This window comes from Phalangium opilio, unplaced genomic scaffold (assembly GCF_054372755.1).
Source record: "Phalangium opilio isolate 3A_F unplaced genomic scaffold, DU_Popi_V2 ptg000042l_1, whole genome shotgun sequence".
Lineage (NCBI taxonomy): Eukaryota > Metazoa > Arthropoda > Arachnida > Opiliones > Phalangiidae > Phalangium > Phalangium opilio.
In genome coordinates this window covers 10,053,556-10,074,752 of record NW_028324166.1, presented here as the reverse complement: position 1 = coordinate 10,074,752, position 21,197 = coordinate 10,053,556, and the positions used below count along the sequence as shown (strand labels likewise).

General features: G+C 37.8%; 2 protein-coding genes across 5 annotated transcripts; both read right to left on the bottom strand.

Annotated features, from left to right (window-relative positions):
- Positions 1-2,758: 2,758 nt before the first annotated feature.
- On the bottom strand, positions 2,759-7,050 carry LOC149679071 (uncharacterized). Its single transcript, XM_089836890.1, has 6 exons — positions 4,830-7,050; positions 4,707-4,761; positions 4,447-4,539; positions 3,818-4,360; positions 3,080-3,736; positions 2,759-2,999 (listed from the first exon to the last, which is right to left on the bottom strand). The coding sequence occupies exons 1-4, from the start codon at positions 4,880-4,882 to the stop codon at positions 4,154-4,156; spliced, it is 408 nt and encodes a 135-aa protein (XP_089693016.1). The 5' UTR covers positions 4,883-7,050; the 3' UTR covers positions 2,759-2,999; positions 3,080-3,736; positions 3,818-4,153.
- Positions 7,051-7,167: 117 nt separating this feature from the next.
- Positions 7,168-21,064, bottom strand: LOC149679070 (ATP-binding cassette sub-family C member 1-like). 4 transcript variants are annotated; one of them, XM_089836878.1, is made up of 22 exons: positions 20,572-21,064; positions 20,305-20,481; positions 20,049-20,162; positions 19,849-19,986; positions 19,644-19,781; positions 18,845-18,903; positions 18,472-18,735; positions 16,340-16,514; positions 16,025-16,279; positions 15,720-15,923; positions 14,776-14,922; positions 14,149-14,239; positions 13,344-13,714; positions 12,505-12,672; positions 12,186-12,370; positions 11,997-12,102; positions 11,852-11,891; positions 11,376-11,785; positions 10,723-10,922; positions 10,483-10,609; positions 8,141-8,910; positions 7,168-8,092 (listed from the first exon to the last, which is right to left on the bottom strand). In XM_089836878.1, the coding sequence occupies exons 1-22, from the start codon at positions 20,614-20,616 to the stop codon at positions 7,960-7,962; spliced, it is 4,317 nt and encodes a 1,438-aa protein (XP_089693004.1). In that variant the 5' UTR covers positions 20,617-21,064; the 3' UTR covers positions 7,168-7,959. The 4 variants fall into 4 exon arrangements, with proteins under 4 accessions (XP_089693004.1, XP_089693002.1, XP_089693003.1 ...); XM_089836876.1 differs by having other exon boundaries at positions 11,376-11,891; positions 20,572-21,061; XM_089836877.1 differs by having other exon boundaries at positions 7,168-8,071; positions 11,376-11,891; positions 20,572-21,054.
- Between the last annotated feature and the right edge of the window lie 133 nt (positions 21,065-21,197).

Genomic DNA, 21,197 nt, shown 5'->3' with positions numbered 1-21,197 from the left:
GGATAGAAAAATGTAGGTTTGAATGTCCCCTGTTTCCCATAGTTTTTGTTGAAAGAAAACATTTCTCCGATGAATACGATTGTTGAAATAGAAAGACCAATTATCCACAAGAATAGAGACCCACTGACAACTTTGATTTTCAAAGATGACAAATCTTCCGGAGGTCTTCTCCATTTTGACATCTCATAAATGATTTTCTTCGGTATTGATTTATAGTGGATAAAGTTGCGCTCCATAATATTCATAACCCTTTGAATGTTAAAATAAAAATACTGTTTAACGCTTTCTGTATCTAGAGGAGCGGTTAGCGAGCCAGTTTTAGAAATATTCATGGCAATCTGGAAAGGCTTCTAATTTGAACTTCGGTGCGGCTTATTCTATGAGAGCGGTTGCTCTCTTAGATAAGACTTCATACTGACTTTAATGTATAAGGAGGGTTTTTTGTTTGGATGTAACTTCTTTCGTATTATGTTTACTGTTTTGAAAAAATTCCACGGATCTACAATCCAGGCCCTTAATATGTGGTTAAAATTTCAAAGAGATCCATTAATTAGTGTATTTTACAAAAAAAAAGTTGCTAAGGGTGGTTTTCATTTCCATAAAATGATTCAGTCATTTTGGCAAAAAAAGGGAAATTTTCCCATAGGAAGTGCATGGGAAATGTTTGCTGTGATGGCCAAAGCTACTCGACCATTTTTGAAGACTATTTATTCGATAGGTCTGAAAATGGTTTTAAATGAAAGGTTGAACATTAAACTGGTGCCTTTTGAAGTTTCATTAAAAACAATTAAGTTGAAGTATTGTTTTTCTTAATTTTAATTACATACTCTAAATAGCGTTGTTTACCCCAAAACTGTGCAACATACGACTTTTTAGTGGTATGGGTTAGGTAGTTGTTTCACTCCAATTATACCGCCTTTATAGACGATTATACTAGGTTAGCGATCGAGGGTGATTAAACTAGGTTGGCGATCAAGGGTGATTGAACTAGGTTAGCGATCAAGGTTAATTGAACTAGGTTAGTCATAGAGGTTAATTGAACTAGGTTAGTCATAGAGGTTAATTGAACTAGGTTAGCGATCAAGGTTAATTGAACTAGGTTAGTCATAGAGGTTAATTGAACTAGGTTAGTCATAGAGGTTAATTGAACTAGGTTAGCGATCAAGGTTAATTGAACTAGTTTAGCGATCAAGGGCCATTGAACTAGGTTAGCGATCAAGGGTAATTGAACTAGGGTAGCGATCAAGGTTAATTGAACTAGGTTTACGATCAAGGTTAATTGAACTAGGTTAGCGATCAAGGGTGATTTAACTAGGTTAGCGATAAAGGTTGATTGAACTAGGTTAGCGATCATGTCAACCAGTCAGAATGAAATTTTAAACAATGGACACGCAAAACCCTTAAAAGGAGCTCCTGCTTTTCTCTCCTAAGGTATAAAACGTTAGTTCTAAACAACTTTAATTAATATTAAGACTGAAGTCCCAGATATTAATAAAAACTGTCTTTGCAGACAAAGACTTGAAAAAACAAGAGATAAGTTTATAAATTAATTGCCTGAAGTAAAAGATATAAAAATTTTGACTTTTGAAGACATGATTATAAAACATTTAATATTTGAAAAAAATTCTTATCTTAGTTTTTTTTTCACCAAAATTTAATTTGGCGAAAATCTTTTTAAACATTATTTAAACAAGTATTTTGCTCTTAATAATAATTCTAGAAAAAATGGCATTTCCAAGAATATTTTAAGGGATTATGGATACTAGCTTTATACCAGTGTTTTTTTTTATTTATTAATAACTGCTTTTAAGAAGTTCAATTACTCGGATGTCTGAAAAATTTAACTTGATGAATTTAATTTTTGATATTTTAATATTGAAAATATTGCGAAGCGGAATATAACATAGGCCGTTTGACTGTGATATAGTTTTTAAATTCGAAAAGATCTGTACCTTGATCGTGATCTTTTGAGAGCTGTACAACACGTTCATGTTTGGTACTTCGAAAACTTAAAATTAACGAACACGTTTTGTTAGGTCTTCATACTAAATTAATTTTATCAGCTATCAACGATTTTTAGTACATTTCATTCTCCTTTAAGAACCGAATACTCAAACCCAACTGTATATTTTTAAGTAAAATGCACATGTGTTTTTAAAACGATGCAGATATTTCATAATAAAATATTTTTACTAAAGGTATTTTGGTGAAAAAAACTAAGATAAGAATTTTTTTCATATATTAAATGTTTTATAATCATGTCATCAAAAGTCAAAATTTTAATATCTGTTACTTCAGGCAATTATTTTATAAACTTATCTCTTACTTTTTCAAGTCTTTGTCTGCAAAGACAGTTTTTATTAATAAGATACTGATGTAACATCTGTCTGAAAAGCACTTACGATCTGATGACAATTTCCTTGATATCCTGCCTAACACGGAAGGACTTGATGTAAATGAAAAAATATTCTCTCCTGTAACTGTGTTCTCCAATGTAAAATTCCAACTTGTGTTTTCTGTGGCAATAGTATTCTCTCTTCATCAAATCATGCAGTTCATCCTTGGTAGTTAAGCCGAACCACGCCTTATTCTGAATGGGTGGATCGTATTTGCAGTTGTACACTTCAATAGCGTCCTCCACCATTATGTTCAACTTGCAGATTCTCATTTCCGGATCTAAATATTTGTACGCGTCGGACGGCTGGAACATGAAACAATAAATCACATTTTAAATTATCCTGGGTTGTTTATATTTTGTCTCACTGGTAATTCAGAGTTGCAAAAAAATAGTGACTCAGCGAAGTAATTATGAAAACTCAGATATATCCGTTTAGTCGTCATGTTTAAAATATCATTTAAGCTATCAACTGCCAAATATTCCTTAAGAGTGAAATCTGTTTTCATGTGTCCAGACATTTCAAAGCTCAAAAGAAGAGTTCCGAGTAGCCAAGAACCGCAGAAAATTATCCAAGGAAGGTTCTTAGAAAGTCTGCTGAAAGCTACAAATCCATATTGTCATATTAAGCGGTGTTAAAACTATGAAAATTAGATAAATTATTCATTTAATATTAATTATTACATTTTGCAAAAAACGTGGAAAGAATTTCCAATAGCAACAGAGTCATTTCGGAAAAGTGAAATGTTCTTCTCTTTTTGTAGTCACGCTTATCCTTGGTTTTCCACAGCAAGAAACAAAAGAGAAAAATTGCGCAGAGCAGAAGAATACCTGCCTGTTTCAATTAAAACTTGATGTATTGTAACACTTTTTCATCAAAAAATACCAAATTTGTTAGAAAAACGCAGTGAAGAAAAAATTCTAACGACGAATCGGAGTATCCCCATGGAACCTGTATCCTTATGATACAGATCCATGGTGTCCCCAACCATCAAAACTTTGTTACGAAATGATGTTTTTGGAAAGCACTCAAAATAGCGAATTAATCTAAACATTTTTTTTTTTTTTCATTTCAGTGATATAAGCTAATAATTAAATAGCTTTATAGAAATGTCATTCTTTTCATATAACATTCCTATTGAAAGCTCTCAGTTGGGGTGGAGCTAAAATTCGTGAGATAATTTGGAGGGTTGAATGCGAGAGGATAGCTGGAATCCACCAATTTGGCTGCCAACTGCGGCAAGATTTAAGAGGGGGTGACGTTCTACTTAGCCAATTTAAAGTTCTCCATTTACGTTTGAAATTTCACTATTAAAAGATATCGTTGTTTTTTGAGACACACTGAAAGAAGATGCACCAAAAACAGGGTGAGCCGTTTTACCGTGGATATGTACTAACGACTTATGGATTCCCACATCTCACCTTCCACAGGTCATTTCGCTTAGGCACCCGGTCAACAGAGCAATAAATAGGACTTACAACCCCCCAAACCTTGTGAGGAAGAGAGAAATTCGTATTTTCTCTCTTTGGGCATTGGTGAAATTGAAAACCTTACCACTTAGGATTCTCTGCAGAGCTATAGTTCCTTTTTTCCCAAGACCTAGCTACTTTCGACTACTTTTAGAAGCACCTCCCCTCCGCGTGTGTAACGCATATTTAATTGCCAGCTTTTTGGCCTAGTGGGAAATCCATGATACGTAGAATTTATACTAATCGTTACCTTTACTTTTAAAGCATGACCTTCAATATTTTTTACTTTTAACTCGTTAAAGAAAAAGTGTAAATTTTACTAACTTTCCAGTCTATCATTAAGAACTGTAGACTTGTGGTTTCTTTTATTAGTGGATTAGAAATAATGATGGCTTCCTCATAATCAAAGAAAATTGGCTCACTTATTCGAGTTTTCAAAAACCGGTTTTCCAAAACTTTGCCAAGAGCAAGAGCTAATCTGTCAATGTGCAAAATCTGAACAAATATTGTATACACTTTTAAATAGAAAACAGTAGAATTTTCGATTCGGAAATTTAAATTTTTTCTTGCTTTGTACTTACGTTGTCCGACAGATTGGCATACTCTTTTACTGTTAAACCTCTGCATGTCTCAGTCTTATTAAGGATTAACTTATTTGCCAAGTCAGACTTTTCCTAAGCAGATATTTTTGAGCTTAGTATAATATCGCTTATATGAAAACGAGTTTAAACCTTTTGAGGCTTGTTTTATACCAAAATTTCAACTCAAAACTCAGTTTTTAAGAAAAACTTTGGTGCAAACCAAGCCTCCTAAATCACAAAATTTTATTGAAATTATATACAACGAATTTATAGACTCTATCCCTGAAAAGGCATCCGCATATACAAATGAAGTTCCTAATTGAAAATATTAAGTTTTTATTTAAAAGATTAATTTGTAAATAGTTTTTCACCATCAAACGTACCTAGCTCTTAAATAATCGATAATATATTGTCTCTCTTCAATGTGAAACTTCATATTCAGATAATAATTTGTGATCAGAATTCCAATGAATATTCTGTCCACTCGTACATTGATTGCATTCGATTGCCCGTAACTTTATTCATCAGTTAACACATAAATTAGCATAAGTATTTGAACTTCTCGTGGTTGTATAAATTTCCCATATTTCTTAATCATAGTTTGTTTCTGAGCGATGACGTTGTTGATAGTGGTTTTACGAAGCCTTTTTAATTTTAGTTGATATTATTTAAGAAACTATTAGGGGCTCTGCTGTTTTCGTGTTTGTGGGTCTACTTATAGTAAAAAAGAGTTAACGTTTTTGATTTAACAAATTTCAAAGCTATTAAAAAATCACCAAGAAAAAAACTGCTTTTACTATGAAATCACTAACCTACACTGATTGTCAACTCCAAATTTCCCAAACTCCTCGCAGTTTTATTGAACAACGTGTTAAATCTTTGCGAGTACATTTAGGTTAGCAACAGTCTGGTTAAATCAGAGAGAATTTATCATAGGGAGTGGAAACTGAGGAATAATATGTAGCTCAAAAATCATGTGATCAACAAAACTGGCCAGGTCTATTTCCGGTACTGGTTTTTGTGGCCCCTCCCTCTAGGGTGGGTCTAGAATGTTGCGGGAGGGTCTAGGGGAGATGGACACTACCTTTTTAGTGAAAGGGAAACGTCTGACTTAAAATAACTCCAAATGGCGCCAGTCGCACTCGAAATCGCGAACCCTTATTGGGTAATTGTACAACCAACAGTGATTGAGGGCAAACTTTAAAATTAAAGGAGAGTCATGTGACCGGAAATTTACCTGGTCAGTTTTAGCCTCGCAACCTACTTGTTTGAGCTACATTGTATTTAGCACTGTCAAGGGCAAGAGATTCCACTCCCTATTATAAATTCTCTCTGGTTAAATCCATATCTTTGTAACATGTTTAACGATCGTGAAATGGATTGCACTTAATCCTAGAGCCAAAGTGCATATGAAATTTCGGTCAACATCATACAGTTTTAAGTATCAAATAAAACTAGGCTAATAACACGTAAAACAAAAAATCAATGAAAAGTATACTTAATAAACATCTAGGCTCATAAAAGCGTAAAAAACTTGACACTGTTATTGACATGCTGCTTTTTGTTATTCTTGTTTTTAGTCTAAAAAGAAAAAATTAACGACTAGAAAATGGTTAAATTCCATTTTAAAGTCATTCGGTAACGTGGTTTTAAGAATGGTTTCAGCTCCTATAGGTTGTATTTTTTATCAACAAAACTTGGTACAAAGTCTTGGAGTTTTCACATTTGTAAGAAATTCAAATTATTGATGATACCAGAAGCACATAGATAACAATAAGAAGTCCAGAAGCTGGGACCATCCTTAGCTTTAGCTGTACACGCCATGAAATCTGTGGAGCAAAATGTCATCCCCTCATCCCCTTTCTTTGGCAGCCAATCGGAACTGAGGAGGGTTTAGATACTGTACGTCATCAAACTATTTTACGACTGTGACGCGCCAAGCGTTAATTCTTGACAAATCGTTAACGTTTTTGCAAGTTTTAATTTTTAAGATGAATTATATGGCGATATGATTATAATTCATTGATGTTATCAAATGTAGAAGATAAAACTTAACTTTTAATAAAGGGAAAATGGAAAAGTTCCTTAAAATTGTGGATATTATAAAGTACTATCCACCTTTGCTAAGGTTGATTGAAGAAATTCGCACAATTCAATTCCACAGCATTTGTAGGCACTTTTGGGAATTTAATTACGATACGTTAACTGAGAAATTCAAATAAGTTGGAAAAGTTAATATATTAAGCAAATTGAAGTAATTTTTAAGGCCAAGGCTTCATAACCTTAAAGAGTGTATTAATTAGAGATGGCCGATACCAGGCTTAACCCGATACCGATCGATACCGGTACCAACATGAACCGATGCCGATCGATACCGATATGGTATCGGTTCATCCCTACAGGCGCGTACTATGAAAGATTTTCACTTATTAGTTGTTAGATAAACTGAATTCAGGTACTTTTTATATAAATGCGAACTCGTCACGATTGAAATTCATAGAAATGAGATTTTATCACCATCATTATGTTACGAAAACACCTAAAAATGTCATGTAGCGACATAAAACTCATTTTAAACGAGTATCGGTTTAGTATCGGTATCGAACCAACCGATCCGATACTATCGGGAAACCCTGAGTATCGGTGCCGATACCGATATGGTATCGGTACCGGTTCATCCCTAGGCAGTTTCATTACATTAAAGGGAGTATGAAACAAATCTAAAATTATAAAATTTTATTAGTAATTAATAAAACCAGGAGTTCATAATAACCCTCTAACGGGGGGAGTACGAAACTGGGAATAGAGCTAATGGTAAAAATCGCGAACAACAAAATGTTGTCGTTGGGCATAGAAAGGCCTAGCCAGTTGACGGACATACAACTTTACAGTAGATTGTAGTAGTATCTATGCTCCTTGGTTTTCGTTAAAAACTTCCGTTGGCTGGGATCTCCGTCGTTAAGAAAAATGGCGACTATGGTGGACGTAGAAACATGATGAAATTCTTACATTAAAGATACTGCGAATAAATTTGTTCAAACCGTTTTAATTTAACTACGGAATTCTCACTCACACATATCACAACAAAATATTAATGACGATCGTTTAAATGTTTTGTAGAAAACTAAAAACCATCGAAAAACTTCTTAGCCAAGACTTAATTTCCACCGCACCGACAGACACAGACGCGAGCCATATTCGCTCCCAAACTCACAAGATAAAAATAGTGATAAAGCGGAAGTGTGGAAGTTAATGGGCGTAGGCGCTAAAAATTGCGGTAAATATTTCTTTGGGAGTTAAGCGGTGAATAAATCCGCTGAGCTTTACGGCGAAACTTTGTTGTTACGGGCTTTTTAACCAGTAACTCAAGGGTTGACTGATAAAAATTAGTCAAATAAATAATTTATTGCTCTATTTGCAATAAAGTTAATGCTGAAGGTAATTCGTTAGACTCGTAATGAACTGTAGACAACAGTAAACGTAAGGCATATAGGTGCTTAATTAAAAAGTCATCTAGATTTTTTTGGAATCTTTGGCCAAATCGTAGAACATTGATTGCTCATTCTTCAAGAGGGCATCTGGAGAGTCGAATTCTATAACTCGGCCTTGATCGAGAACCATCACCCCATGAAGAATTAAGTCATATCTAATTAGCCAATCATTTTAAGCCGTTTTAATAGGTAGGTAAACTGACTTGTCGTAGTCCAAGATGGTGTTTATTCTGTGCGCGATGGTGATGATGGTAGAGTTGGCAAATTCCTTCTTGATGGTCTCTTGAATGAGATCGTCGGTGTCCATGTCCACCGAGGCCGTCGCTTCATCCAAGATCAGGATCTTGGTGTTCCTCAACAAGGCGCGAGCCAAGCAGACCAACTGACGCTGTCCGACGCTAAGATTCTGCCCTCCTTCGGCCACTGGGTGATCCAGTCCCTGCTCGAGTGAAGCAACGAAGGGCTTCAGGTGCGATTGTTCGAGGGCGGCCCACAGTCGCTGGTCGTCCTGTTGACCGAAGGGATCCAGGTTGAGTCTGAGCGTTCCCGAGAAGAGAACAGGCTCTTGGGGGATGATGGTCAGCCGTGATCTGAAATCGGACAAGCCCAATCCCTCGACCTCCACTCCGTCTATGACGATCTGACCGCGCACCCTCTCGATGAGACGGAAGAGCGCAAGCGTCAGCGACGATTTTCCCGCGCCTGTCCGTCCAACCACGCCCACCTTCTCTCCGGCTTCGATCCTGACATCTATGTCCTTCAAAACCAAATCCAATCCTTCTCTGTATCTGGTGCTGTAGTCCTGGAAAATGATTTGTCCTCGTTGAGGCCAGTCAGGTGGGGGTTGAGATTCTGGTTTCTCCCATTCGGCCTCGGACTCCAAACGACAGTATTCGTCAGCTCTTTCTATGGAGACGACATTTGATTCCAAACCCGTTATGGAGGCGATAAACCATTTGATCGTCTGTAGAAGCTGTTAGTTTAAAATATTAAATTAGTGCTTTATTTGTAGAAACAAGTAATTTTTCCAAGAAATAGAAAAGCCTGCACAAATTATTTTCAAAATTCAAGGGAAATTATTAGGCCTGTTCGGATACTCGAAACTCGTTTTTCTAAGACCCAAACGGGTACCCTGGTCCTTGGCCAAGGCCTAAAATTGCCCGAGGATATATCTTTAGTTGTAATGCGCAATGAGAATTGTAGTCCATGCTTTCTAGTATAAGGGACGAAAATTTATAATAGTCAACTTTTATCAGTTGGTATTTCAAAAAGATAAAATAAATATTAATATTATTTTCTGCCTCCTTGTGACGATGACGTCACGGAGGGGTATTACACTGGACGCGTCGGGATGTGTGTCCGCCACCGCGTTCGAAGTTGGCAAATCGGAACAGGGAGGAGAGACTTGAGAGGGAGTGTTAAAGTGAATAGGCGCGTTCGAAGTTGGCAAATCGGAACAGGGAGGAGAGACTTGAGAGGGAGTGTTAAAGTGAATAGGCGCGTTCGTTCGCTTTCCTGGCTAAACTCGTCTCTCTCTCGCGCTGACTCGGGGACTCATCGCGGTGTCCGCGCGCATGCGTCAAATTTAAAAACCGGCTTGGAATTGGAACTAGAAGGGGAAGGTTGTGTTTGAATTTCTGCCATGGTTAACTATAAGAAGTGTTGTTTTTTAATTGTTCAAGTAACCCTAAGTATTTAACAAGACCCGACATGGGAAGAAAAATGCAATACATATTTTTGTAAAATAGGATGTTATATTCAGTGCATTAAAGTATAAATAATAATAATAATAATAATAATAATTTCCCAAACCAAAAACAAAGCTTGAAATTTATTGAAAGTGAATAGAAGCTAGTGGAAATCGGTCTTCCACAAGCTAATATCCATCTTTTACATTTTTCTATCTGGATTTTAGGCTTTGAAAATGCGTGGAAGGATATTTCTTTCATATATTTTTAAGCGAATACCTTGAATCATTCCTACAACCGTTACAAAAACAATTTGGCATTTTTATTAAGCCTCGGTTTCCTCCCAACAGACGTTGATTGTTGGTTGAACAGAGTGAGTACTGAGTGGGGCAGCAGTCGATGGAAGCGGAAGCTGGCGCTGGCGGCAGAGAGAATTTTTAAATTCTCTCTGCTGGCGGTAGTAAACGACGTCACTCGCGCCTGGGCGTTAGCTAAAATTGAGGAACGGAGATAAAAATTCCTACCCCCCACTTTCTTTCCCATTTGCCACTGTATGACGGTTTTTTTTTTGGCATTAGATCAACACTCCCTCTAACGTTCCTTACTCCCTGATCGGAACAAACATGTTCACAATATCCGGACCACGTTCGCAGTTCACAGAAAGCAATATATACAACTACTCCATTTTATCAGTGTTATAGCTTCGCAGTTCCGGATGAACACGCTCGGGGGCGCCTAGGCACTACGCGTTCGGGGTTACACTGCGAAATGACAGCTGAGAGCTTAAGGCTGACCATGGGGGGATGAGTTCCGGGATAACCCTACACTGACGCTTCGTCTTCATTGGTAGCGCTTACCCGATCGGCATTAGCGAAGATCACTCCAACAAAATCAGCTGATAGAGTCTCTTTGCTCAAAATTATGAAAATTGCGGTGCAAAACATCAAGAAATTGCCCAAGATATTGTGGCGTACTGTCAACCATCTGAAAAGAAATTGCATTTTATTGAATGTCCGCTTTGCTTTGAATCAATAGTGCTGTTCAACCCAAAGGTAAAAATGTAGTGTAGATGCTACAAAATTTAGTGAAGGTTATACCTTTGCGCCATGTTCATCATGTAGTTAGCGGCAGTGCTTTCGTCGATCAGTTTCAGGAAATGTCCTCCGAAGTTCTGTCCGGCGTCACACGCCCTGATGAAATTGCTGCCAGCCACTGATCCTCCCACGTGCGAAAACAAGAAGGAATTTCTCAAGCTTGTTATCCGCTTGAATTGACGATTGCTGGACATTAAGAAACGCTGCGAATGATATGGTAAAATCTTCAGTTTAAATGCGATATTACAAAGAAATTCATTCCAGAAGTGGGCGCGACCGATTCCGCGGATAAGATTTACTTGCTTTCTGCACTTTATTCGATAAAATATATTAGTGTCTAAACACTTTTAGAGATTCAATATTTCACAGATTTGTAGTTATTTCGATGGGAAAGTTCTGAGTGGAGAAATATTAGTTGAGTCAGTAGTGCCGCCAAGACCTCTTTCCCTTAAAAGACTTATCTACGCCTAATAACATTTTTTATAGTCTCATTTTAAGCGCTCCAAGCTCTGACCTGCAGTCGACTCCCAAATTATTGGAGAACAAACGCGGCTATCCCTCACTCGATACGAATTTCGACTTTAGCAACGACAATTAACATTTGAGAGTGATACTGAAAAATTACTTACGAATGGAGACTTAAGACGAGTTCCTACCTGAAGCAAAATGTATCCAACGATAACAAGGATGCTGGGAATTATGAAAAATTGTAAAAGTATTGCAATTCCTAACGTGTAAACAACTACGTATATCAACCCGGTGTTGGTTAGCAATAACATTAGGGGTAATTGATGGTCGAGGGCGTCGATATCTTGGGAGAAACGATTGAGTATCCTTCCAACGGGGGTTGTGTCGAAGAATAACATGGGAGAACGAGATACGCTTTCGAGCATTTTCCCATGTAGACAGTTTGCGGCTACATGATTGTTCATGATTGTAAAGACAAATGTCATAATGGCTTGGCCTAGACCAAGAACGATTAAGACCGCTATACGGGTTGCCTTTAAGTCTGGGTTCGCTTTAAAATCTTCCTTTGAGTCCATGCACCACAGAGACAGCCAATACACTGTTGTGAAATTAAAGACTATGGCACTGGTGGCTGTTAATGTGAAGATCACAAACCATGTTCTACCGTAGGCTTTAGAATATTGTTTGTATTGTGATGCGGCTATCTGCAAATGCGCAATAACATTATGACGAGGAAAAATATGTATGGAGAGTTTTAGTTTTCAAACAAGGAAAGTCCAAACTCTCCTCGTATATTAAATGGCACATACGTTTCCTTTTTTGAGCGTCTCTTTAGTCATGAGTTTCGCCTCATCTTCAGGTAAGGCTTTTCCTTGGGATGCAAGACGAGGTCTCTCAACTTTGATATTTAAAATACTAAAACATTAAATGACGGAAATTCATAAATTAGCAAACTGCGTTCAGCCCTTATGATAAGGGATAGCTCGAAAGTTACTGACGAGGGTTGTTCTTTATTTTCGTCGTTCATGTCACTCATGTGTTGCCCGAAATAATCTCTGGCCATTCCCTGACGTCTCATAATTTCGTCATAGGTTCCTCTCTCGATGATTCGTAAGTTGTTCATGAAGAAGATCTCGTCCACTTCTCGGATGAAGCTCAAGTTGTGCGTCACCAAAACTCTTGTCTGTAACATATTGAAATAGTAATTGAGTTGCTATTTGTTTAGTAAGCAAAGAACTACCAAATTACTCTAGGGATTTAAACGAAACGACATGTCGACCACTCATTCATAAAAAATATAATTGTAGCGTTATTTACTTTCTTTCGAAGTAATCCCTTTGGTCCGATGACTTCGTTGAAGAGATGTTTGGCTACGTGCGAGTCAACCGCCCCCAACGGGTCATCAAAGAGATAAACGTCATCATTTCGATAAATTGCTCTGGCCACGTTGACCCTTTGCTTCTGACCACCACTCAAGTTGATACCCTATCATGTAAAATTAGTAAACAAACGAAAGCAGCCATCTATGGAACTAAGAATCAAACGTCACATCGTCAGATTTTTCAAGCATATCGCACTATATTTTTCAGTAAAATTCCACAGCTTCCTGTAAAACAGACCTTATATCATGAACGTTCGAGATTCAGCGTTCATGATTATATGGCAGGCCAGGAAGGTATTTATCGGGTATGCTTTCCATAACATTCACTGTCCTCTGTAAAACGTACGGAAGTAGAACAACATTCATGATAATATAATAATGTTAAGCCGTACTGGATGGAGTCACTGCTATAGTGTTACTTCCTTTTAATCACGCGCTTCTTATCTTTATTTCTAAATGTCTTTAAGAAGCCTGGAAGAATAACAACCTTTCTCCGTTTTTTAAAACTTCACCGTCATCAAATGGCTGTGACTTAAATCAAGGAGTTAGTTTAAAAAAAGACATATTTTGGAGAGAAGATTACTTCGTTGGAAAAGTTTAAAATTACAACGATTCTGAGATTGACTAGCATAACCAGCCTACGCATTGCTTTATGAAGCTCTATTTTTTGTGATTTTACTTAGCACTATATAAGTGCGCAGAGCCATGCGAGGTACTAGGATATATATTTCACGTAAGTAGGGAGGTTTCTTAAATTACTTCTGATAATACATACTCTTTCTCCGACCACCGTTTCGTCGTCGGCGGGTAGCTGGTCGAGGTCTGGTTGTAGGGCGCATGCGCGTATGAGGCTGTCGTATCTTTCCTGGTCCATGTCGTCGACGAAGAGTATATTCTGTCGGAGTGAGGCGTTCTGGATCCAGGGTTGTTGAGTGACGTATCCCACTCTCCCGGCCACTCTCACCTCCCCCTCCACCTTCTGCATCTCGGACACCAAAGTGGACAAGAGGGAAGACTTGCCACAACCCACCGGACCCACCACGGCCACCAACGAACCGCGGGACACTTTCAAGTTTATGTCCCGAAGAGACGCCGCTGCCTGATCTTCCATATTCCAATGAAACGTTCCCTTCTCAATCTCAATCGCTGAAATTTTCAAAGAAATAAATTGATGTTAACAATGGTCAAAAATGAAGAATTATGCCAGTTCAAAATTATTTGTAAACGATATGTTGATTGACTTATTTTACAGGAGATAGTTGAGAAATTGGGAGGTTTACTTCTAAAATTGATAATTCTACTAACCCAGAACTCCAATTGACCCGCGGGTTAAGGTTACTATGGGAATAAACCTGATTATTATAGGAGGTTATTTTCTGTTTATATCAATGCCTCAGACTGGTGCATTAAGTTCTGAAAAATTTGCTTCAAATGTCTCTTTTTCCGTGCTAAAATTCAGGCTTCCACTTCTTAATCATAATTAATTTCGAGTTTTAATTCATCCGCGTGTGTAGGAATAGCGGCCGGGAATAAGAAGCGACCCATATCCTTTTTTTCAAGTCCCTGCTTAGTTGACGTACCATATTTTCCGTTGCTAGCCATCTGCTCCACGTAACGCTTGGTTTCCTCACGACTCAACAAGTTTGCAATTCTTCTTACCGAGACATGTGTCTGTAAAGAATTGCGTAGTGGATTTGAGTCGTTGTTAGAGGTTTTTACACAAGGGAAGGTCAACGCGACAATCCTACCAAAAATCAATGCCTCTTTAATGAGAAAATATTTTGTACACAAACTTAATGAAAACTAGCTACCCTTCTTTAATGACTATAATTTCAAAACTTTCTTTTCATTAAGACGAAGGCAAAGAAATGAAACATAATATAAAAGTATATATATTAAAGCCAAAAGTCTCGATCAAGGTGGCAAAAGAGTGCCAGGTCTAAACCGTACCCCAATTTCCTACCAAACCCCTTTTAAGCCGTCGTACTCAAATCACGGAGATTGGATACCCTCACGTGTGCCACCCCTAGCCCCATTTACTGCACCTACAGTTTCTTATATTTTTGGCGTACTTATATCGTCTGCTATGGCAATTTGGTGGCAACCACAAACAATTGTGGGAAACCGAAACGTTTGATTATCGGAAAACAGTTAATATATGTAGTAGGAGAAGCAAGAACTAAATTTATATTTTGATCCGTTCTTACCAAAACTAGGGTATTTATTAAATCCGGAAAGGAATGCATTGACGTCGCTAATAATCGAACCAACTGAAAGGACACGAAGGCTTTCCTCGAGGTCAGAACGTTATCTTCGTCAATTAATACGTACATGGCGAAACACGGTGAAGTAATCTGAATATTAAGAAACAATCTCTGTAATAGCTTGAAATCAATAAGGAGGTTAAAGAGATTATAAACCCAGAAGATAAATAGTTATTAGTTAGATGACGACCATTGATCAGGAAAACAAACTTCAACCCGTGTTCTTATTTCATCATTGAAATGTGGTGTTATTACCTTACTTAAAGGGTCTGTTAGGTAGTCGGCGGACCGTTGGATTTTTTTTTGTTGAAAAAGGCGTTATTGACGTCACAATACCCCCTGAGGCAAGCAAAACGAAAGTCTTTACTTCTAGCAAACGCAGCGTGGGTCTCGTGGTGAGGACTGGGGAAACGCCGAAGCGGAGGGGGAGGGGGACTTTTTCAATAAATAAATTTCAACGGCCCGCCGACAACTTTACAATGCCTTTAAGCCAAGCAGTGGCAGAAAATGATGGGGGAATGCGAAATCTGAGAGGAATAGGCGCGCTAACTATAGAACAGTTCAGGTCCGATGGGACGCTAGAATGTGGGGGAAGAATACGTAGACCACCCGCCATTTTTCCCAGTATTCCTCCTCTATTTCTAGCATTTCATTAGACCTGAGCTATTCCAAAGTTAACGCGCCTATTTCTCTCAAATTTCGCATTCTCCCTCCATCATCCTTGCTTGAGGCCGGCGAAAGCATAGCGATTTCAGGGACATCTGGTTTTTGATTCGAGTGAAAACACTTGGAGAAGAAATAAATAGATAGCTAAAATCTCTACGTTTCTATGTCCCCCCAACATCCATATTAATAATCCCCTTCTTGTAAATTGTTTCCATTCGTACCAAGACCGGTATGAGAACAGTTATAAATATGTTTATTGCTTGGAAGAGGCCTTGTTTCTTCATGAGTGCAATTTCTTTATTCCTGATTTCGAGAACGATTTTCTGGAATGATCTCTCCCAGGCGTACAACTTCAAGACGCGGATTCCGTTCAAGATTTCGCTCATCATTTTCATTCTGTTGTCCTTCAACTTCATCAGCCGAATCTAATAAACGAGATGATTATAGAAACGAATCACAGAAACTTTACAGTTTATATTCGCCTCTAAGCGCGAGTCTAGAGATATTTTAGTTGGATAAAATGTACCTGCAATTCCTTGTATTTCTTCGTGCTGAGATAGTTCAGTGGAAGAAGAAGGACAATTGGTACGATGCCAGCAAAGGCTGAATAGCCCAGTTCTTGGTACATGAAGGTGAAGCACAGTATTAATTGTACCGGAACTGACCACAAGACGCCCAGTTGCGGCGATAGAATTTGAAATTTGTTCGTGTCAACGTACATCGTGTTCAGTATTTCGCCCATTGTGAGGTCACGTCTATCGCTGATCGTCAAGCGAAATGTCTGCTTCGACGAATCTCATTAATGAACTAGCGTCTCGCTATCACGAAAACCCTACCTTACTTTTTTGTAGAGAACGTGCATGGTGGCGGATTTGAGTCTCAGTCCTAGTTTGGTGTGGAAAGTGGCGCTGCCTTCTTGCAGCAAAGACTGCGCAAGACCGGCCACACCGTAAAGGCAAGCGTAGAAAATCCCCTTCCACAAAGGATCTTCGCTCATCGAGTAATCAATAATGGAACTGAAAACATAAGCGAGTATATACTGAATAAATTGGTCCCAAAGTTTACTAAATTCATTGCAGTGCGGCCAACCACATGTAATCTCAACCTGTTAAAATCAATTATAAAGAATATTCAAAGTAATGAAATATTCAGGCAGTTGACCCAACGAAAGAGAAAATGATATTTCTCATGTTGGACCTTTCTCTAGGCTTAATTTCACCCCTTAAGTAAAAACCATGCACAGTCTCGTTCTTTTTGTTTGAATTTAATATTGTTTCATGATTTCCCATAAATAATTGTCCTGTAGATGCGAATTGACACCCATCCGTAAATGTAAATCGAAAATATCACACCTTTTTGTTAAATTTCTCATTGAAAAAGTATGGGGTAACTTAAAAACCACACCGAAGATACGTGTCGGAATACTTTTATGTTAACAAATAACTAATCAAGTTTCATTAATACCAATTAAGTCTAAGTGTGTTATTTTAATGAATTTATAAAGTATTACAAATACGATTTTCCCTGTTTGAAGTCAGTTTAAAGCTATATAGCACGTTCAAGGATAATTTCCTCAATTCATGTGCTGTTTGAAAAACCAGAACCTCCCTTGTACGTGCTAACAAGTTAAGCTGGTAAGTTACTCTTTTATAAGGAAAAACACTTTCAACATAAAATAATATGAATTTTTAAAAGTCAAATAGGCTGTCACACCTATGATGCTAATATTTTCACGAAGTAACGTATAACGTTTACCAAGTTTTATTGATGATTTTCACATTAGTTTATCAATTAAATAATTAAACAAATGTTTTGTGCAGTCGTATTTTTTGCCAACACATTTGTTGTCGTCTTTTAGTTGTCAGACAAAACCACAACTAAAAAAACTCCAGCCACAACTACTCCTACTATTACGGCTAGGATCAAACTAAGAGTATCAGCGTATACTACGATGCGGCTAAAAAACGACAAACGGAACAGAAATATGCTGTCAAAAAATACGACAAAACCAACACATAATGTACACAAGGGGCAAAGTCACCTTGGATCACTGTGTAAAAAATGGAAAACCGTTATTGGAAATTAAGTTAGTATAGATTAAAACTATGGCTGAAGAAGAACCGCTGTGCAAAAGCTCCCACAAGAATAGGCCTTTCTAAAAAGGTTACTGAGTCCTAGCCATCTTGTTTAAAAGGTCCCACGCACGCGCATATCAAGCGGATAAACGTCACTGATACGACAGCGGGCCCCATCTGGCGCTGGATTTTGGGATATAGTTAACTGTTATAAATAGATAATATATACACTATATTTTACGAAATTAATTATAAATAATAACTAACAAAAACTGGAAACTCGAAAGTACAAAAATACGACTATGACGTTAAATCTTGGACAGAAAGCGGCCTTTATAAGTACTGAGCGAATAAATTAGGTTTGATTGGCTGCTGCTAGAACTGAACTGACGCGAATGAACTGATGTCGGACCTTTTACCCAGGATTCCTTTGGTTTTTTTTTCGTAAAGATCTATTTCAGTTCGTAGAGCAACTTCGCTAATTATTCACCGTCCACGATAATTGGGTCTCCAAAAAAGTTCAACATTTTTGCGCAAATTGTTTATAATAACCAAGAATATATATAAATGATGAATAGTATAAATCGTTAACTCCCATTTCATTTATGGCGTGATAGAACAGATATAGGTTAGGTTTGGATATGGTTTGGGTTAAATTTATATAAGGGTAGGTTAGGATTAGTTTGCCATTCTTTTAGTCAAATTCAATAAACAAGACACTTTTATAACGTCAAGGCCCATTTCGTTTTCTGTTTTAGAAATATTTTAAATTTACAAATAAGAATATGTAACTCTTTATGCTCAATAATTCATAAATCCTATTTTTAAAATCTACCATAACCACTGTCCACGAAGAGCCTGTTTTCAAAAGCATGACTGAAAAAGTGAATTTGTTTACCCTGTGAAAAGGGCAGGACCGATAGACACTACGTCGGATAACAATTGTAAGACCACTCCAGCTATCAAGCAAGGCCCGACTGTCCTCAACAAGGGCCAAGCGATGGATTTGCTTTGATTTAGGGTTCTGTTTCCACTTTTGGTCTCATCTTGGGGCATCCAGTGTTTTTCGAAAATTCGCGAGACAGTCAGCGCTCGCTCCGCGTCATTCAAGTCGTACACATCCGATGGCTCCAGGTTTTTCTTCCAACCTTTCCACAGGGCACTACAATTCGTTAAAAAATGAAAAGAAAAACTTGAATTTGGAAATAAAATACAATTAGCTGCTCTGTAATAATTTCTTTATAAGAAAAGCTGAAAGGGACAAGACCTACCTGGTAAGCCACGAATGAACCACACGTGAGCAAAAAGATGAGCTATCTTCACTTGATTTCTTAATGTTTTATAATAATAATCTTTTTGTTTAATAATTTTAATAGAAAATATATGTGCATATGTTCCATAACAGGAATACATAAAACTTAGGGCAATCATTGCTTATCGTATCTCGGTAGACTTTGTGGGAAAAGCTAGACTATCATAACGCGTGACGTATTTTACCTGGCACGGTGAACCTTGACGGCGCACCTGACCTCGTGCTACTACTAACCAAGAAAATAGGACAGTTAGAAACAAAGACGAGAGAAAGACGGAGAGAGAATCAGTATAGGCAGCCGTGATCCATGCGAGGTGAAAACGGGGGTAAATCTACGGTACACCGCGGCGCCTGAGCGCAGCTGTCTCGCGCATAGTTGACGTAGGGGATGACAGAGATAAGGCGAGGAGGTCAATCCCTCCATGCGCAAAGGATGTGCGTCCTAAAACTAAACGTACCGAAAATTGTTTTTACTACCCCTTATTTTCCCATTTTTCGGCGGATTTTATAAAGCGCGTTTCTATCTCCCTCTCCCTCTCCCTCTCTCTCTCTCTCTCTCTCTCTCTCTCCTCTTTGTTAGAAAGACATAATCGAGCCCGGCTCACAAATCTAGCATAGTAAAACACACACATTGATTCCCATTAGCTGTATGCATTTCAGTCCATAAATAGGGCTAAATCGAGAAAAACAAGCGAAGAAGGCTAGAGCTTTAGTGTCGAATTAATGTTAAATAAACAACAAATTTCATAGCGTATTACCATTTTGACTTCCATTGTGCACGTATGTTTTTCGTAGTGTGGAGAGGCGTCACTCAGTGTGTGTAATACGAGGGTAACTACTACTAAAGTGTAAATTACGGACTCAATTGCCATCCCGAAATAGTCATCTTTGTCGTTCTGAAATATTACACGTGTTCATTTTACCGTAATATTATTATAAAATGGAAACAAAAACTTGGCTTACTTTTAAATAGTATTTCATGATGGCGGATCTCAGAGTGATAGTTTGCGTTAATGTTAAGAGAAACCAAAATATTGTCAGGATTCCGGACAACACTGTGCCACCCCCTCTGCCGTAAATTATGAGGAATAACGCCAAGATCTGCAACACGCGAGTTCAATTGTATTTATCAAAACGTTATGGATTTTTTTAAATTGTCTTACGTAAGTTCCAAATTGAATGACGACCGCCAAATTGTCCACGACTTGAAAATCGCCGTAGTATATTTGTTTGCCAAATTTTAAGGCGCTGATTGCGGCCAGTAACAAAACCGAGAGCTGAAAACACAAAGCAAAAGTAGTACCTACGTTTCAGGAACTTTTTGGCCTTTCTCAAGAGGAGAAGTAATCAGTGCCGAGCAGGTGTTCATCCTGTACAGCTGTGCCGTACAACTATGATCCCATCTCATTAAGGACTTACACTTTTCGTAATAGAAAGATGACAACAACGGACTCTTTGCCGCTCCGACTTGGCGATCAGCGCAACTTCCAAAGGGAGGAATAACCAGAGTAACGCGCATGGCACCCAGACCAGGATGGTTTTTTGAAAACACGGAGTGAAGTCCGGATCATCCGTGAACCACGTCAAGTTGGCGTCCTATTGAACGTAATTACACACTTCATAATTAAACGCAAACGCTATCAACTAATATCAAATCCTTGGTAAAATAATATACACGTAACATACCCAAAATGGTGAGTTACAAAAGTCATCCAACATGACGGAACCCATTTCAAAATGAATAACACTAACTTTGAGCAATTTGTTTAACAGGCTAGTCGCTGTGATGTTATCAGACGTCTATTTAATCCTTCAACGTTTTCCACTAAACTGTTTAAAAACAGTACATTAAAAGCTATTGTCGCAAAACACAAGTGTATTTTTGGATGAAAATTCATCTACATCGGAGCTATTAACCGCAAAGCCAGACTAAAGTAGATAAAATCCATCTTTTATAAACTGTTTATTTTGTCCTTGTTCGTACGGAAATTTTCGTGATAATATTTGAATGGCTGATTACAGACTCTTAAAGGGTAACATTTATTTTAAAAATTTATCCTTGTAAAGATAGTCCAATCCTTCAATGAATAGAAGAATTCATTAGAATTTCACGAAAGATACGATACGTCTAAATATCAGATTGCAAAGAAGAAAACCATGTCAAGGCCGTATAGAATATATAGCTCTTCTCAAACCAAATCCAAGACGGTGGAGCTCAATTGAACGTAGTCAAAATTAGGATTTTAGGCCTAGGCATTTAAAATTGGTGACATTTCTTTTCTTGGAAGCGTGAGACTTTGAGATGGGGGACC

What these genes read in the sequence shown, in the direction of transcription:
- LOC149679071 (XM_089836890.1), bottom strand. Translation starts at nt 4,882, where the DNA reads ATGAAGTTTCACATTGAAGAGAGACAATATATTATCGATTATTTAAGA. An exon ending in ATCGATTATTTAAGAGCTAG is followed by an intron (nt 4,762 to 4,829) that starts GTACGTTTGATG and finishes ATTTTCAATTAG; the next exon opens with GAACTTCATTTGTATATGCG. An exon ending in ATGCCAATCTGTCGGACAAC is followed by an intron (nt 4,361 to 4,446) that starts GTAAGTACAAAG and finishes ATATTTGTTCAG; the next exon opens with ATTTTGCACATTGACAGATT.
- LOC149679070 (XM_089836876.1), bottom strand. Translation starts at nt 20,616, where the DNA reads ATGGGTTCCGTCATGTTGGATGACTTTTGTAACTCACCATTTTGG. An exon ending in CTGTTCTCATACCGGTCTTG is followed by an intron (nt 14,923 to 15,719) that starts GTACGAATGGAA and finishes CTTAATATTCAG; the next exon opens with ATTACTTCACCGTGTTTCGC. An exon ending in GAAAATAAAGAACAACCCTC is followed by an intron (nt 12,103 to 12,185) that starts GTCAGTAACTTT and finishes TTAATGTTTTAG; the next exon opens with TATTTTAAATATCAAAGTTG.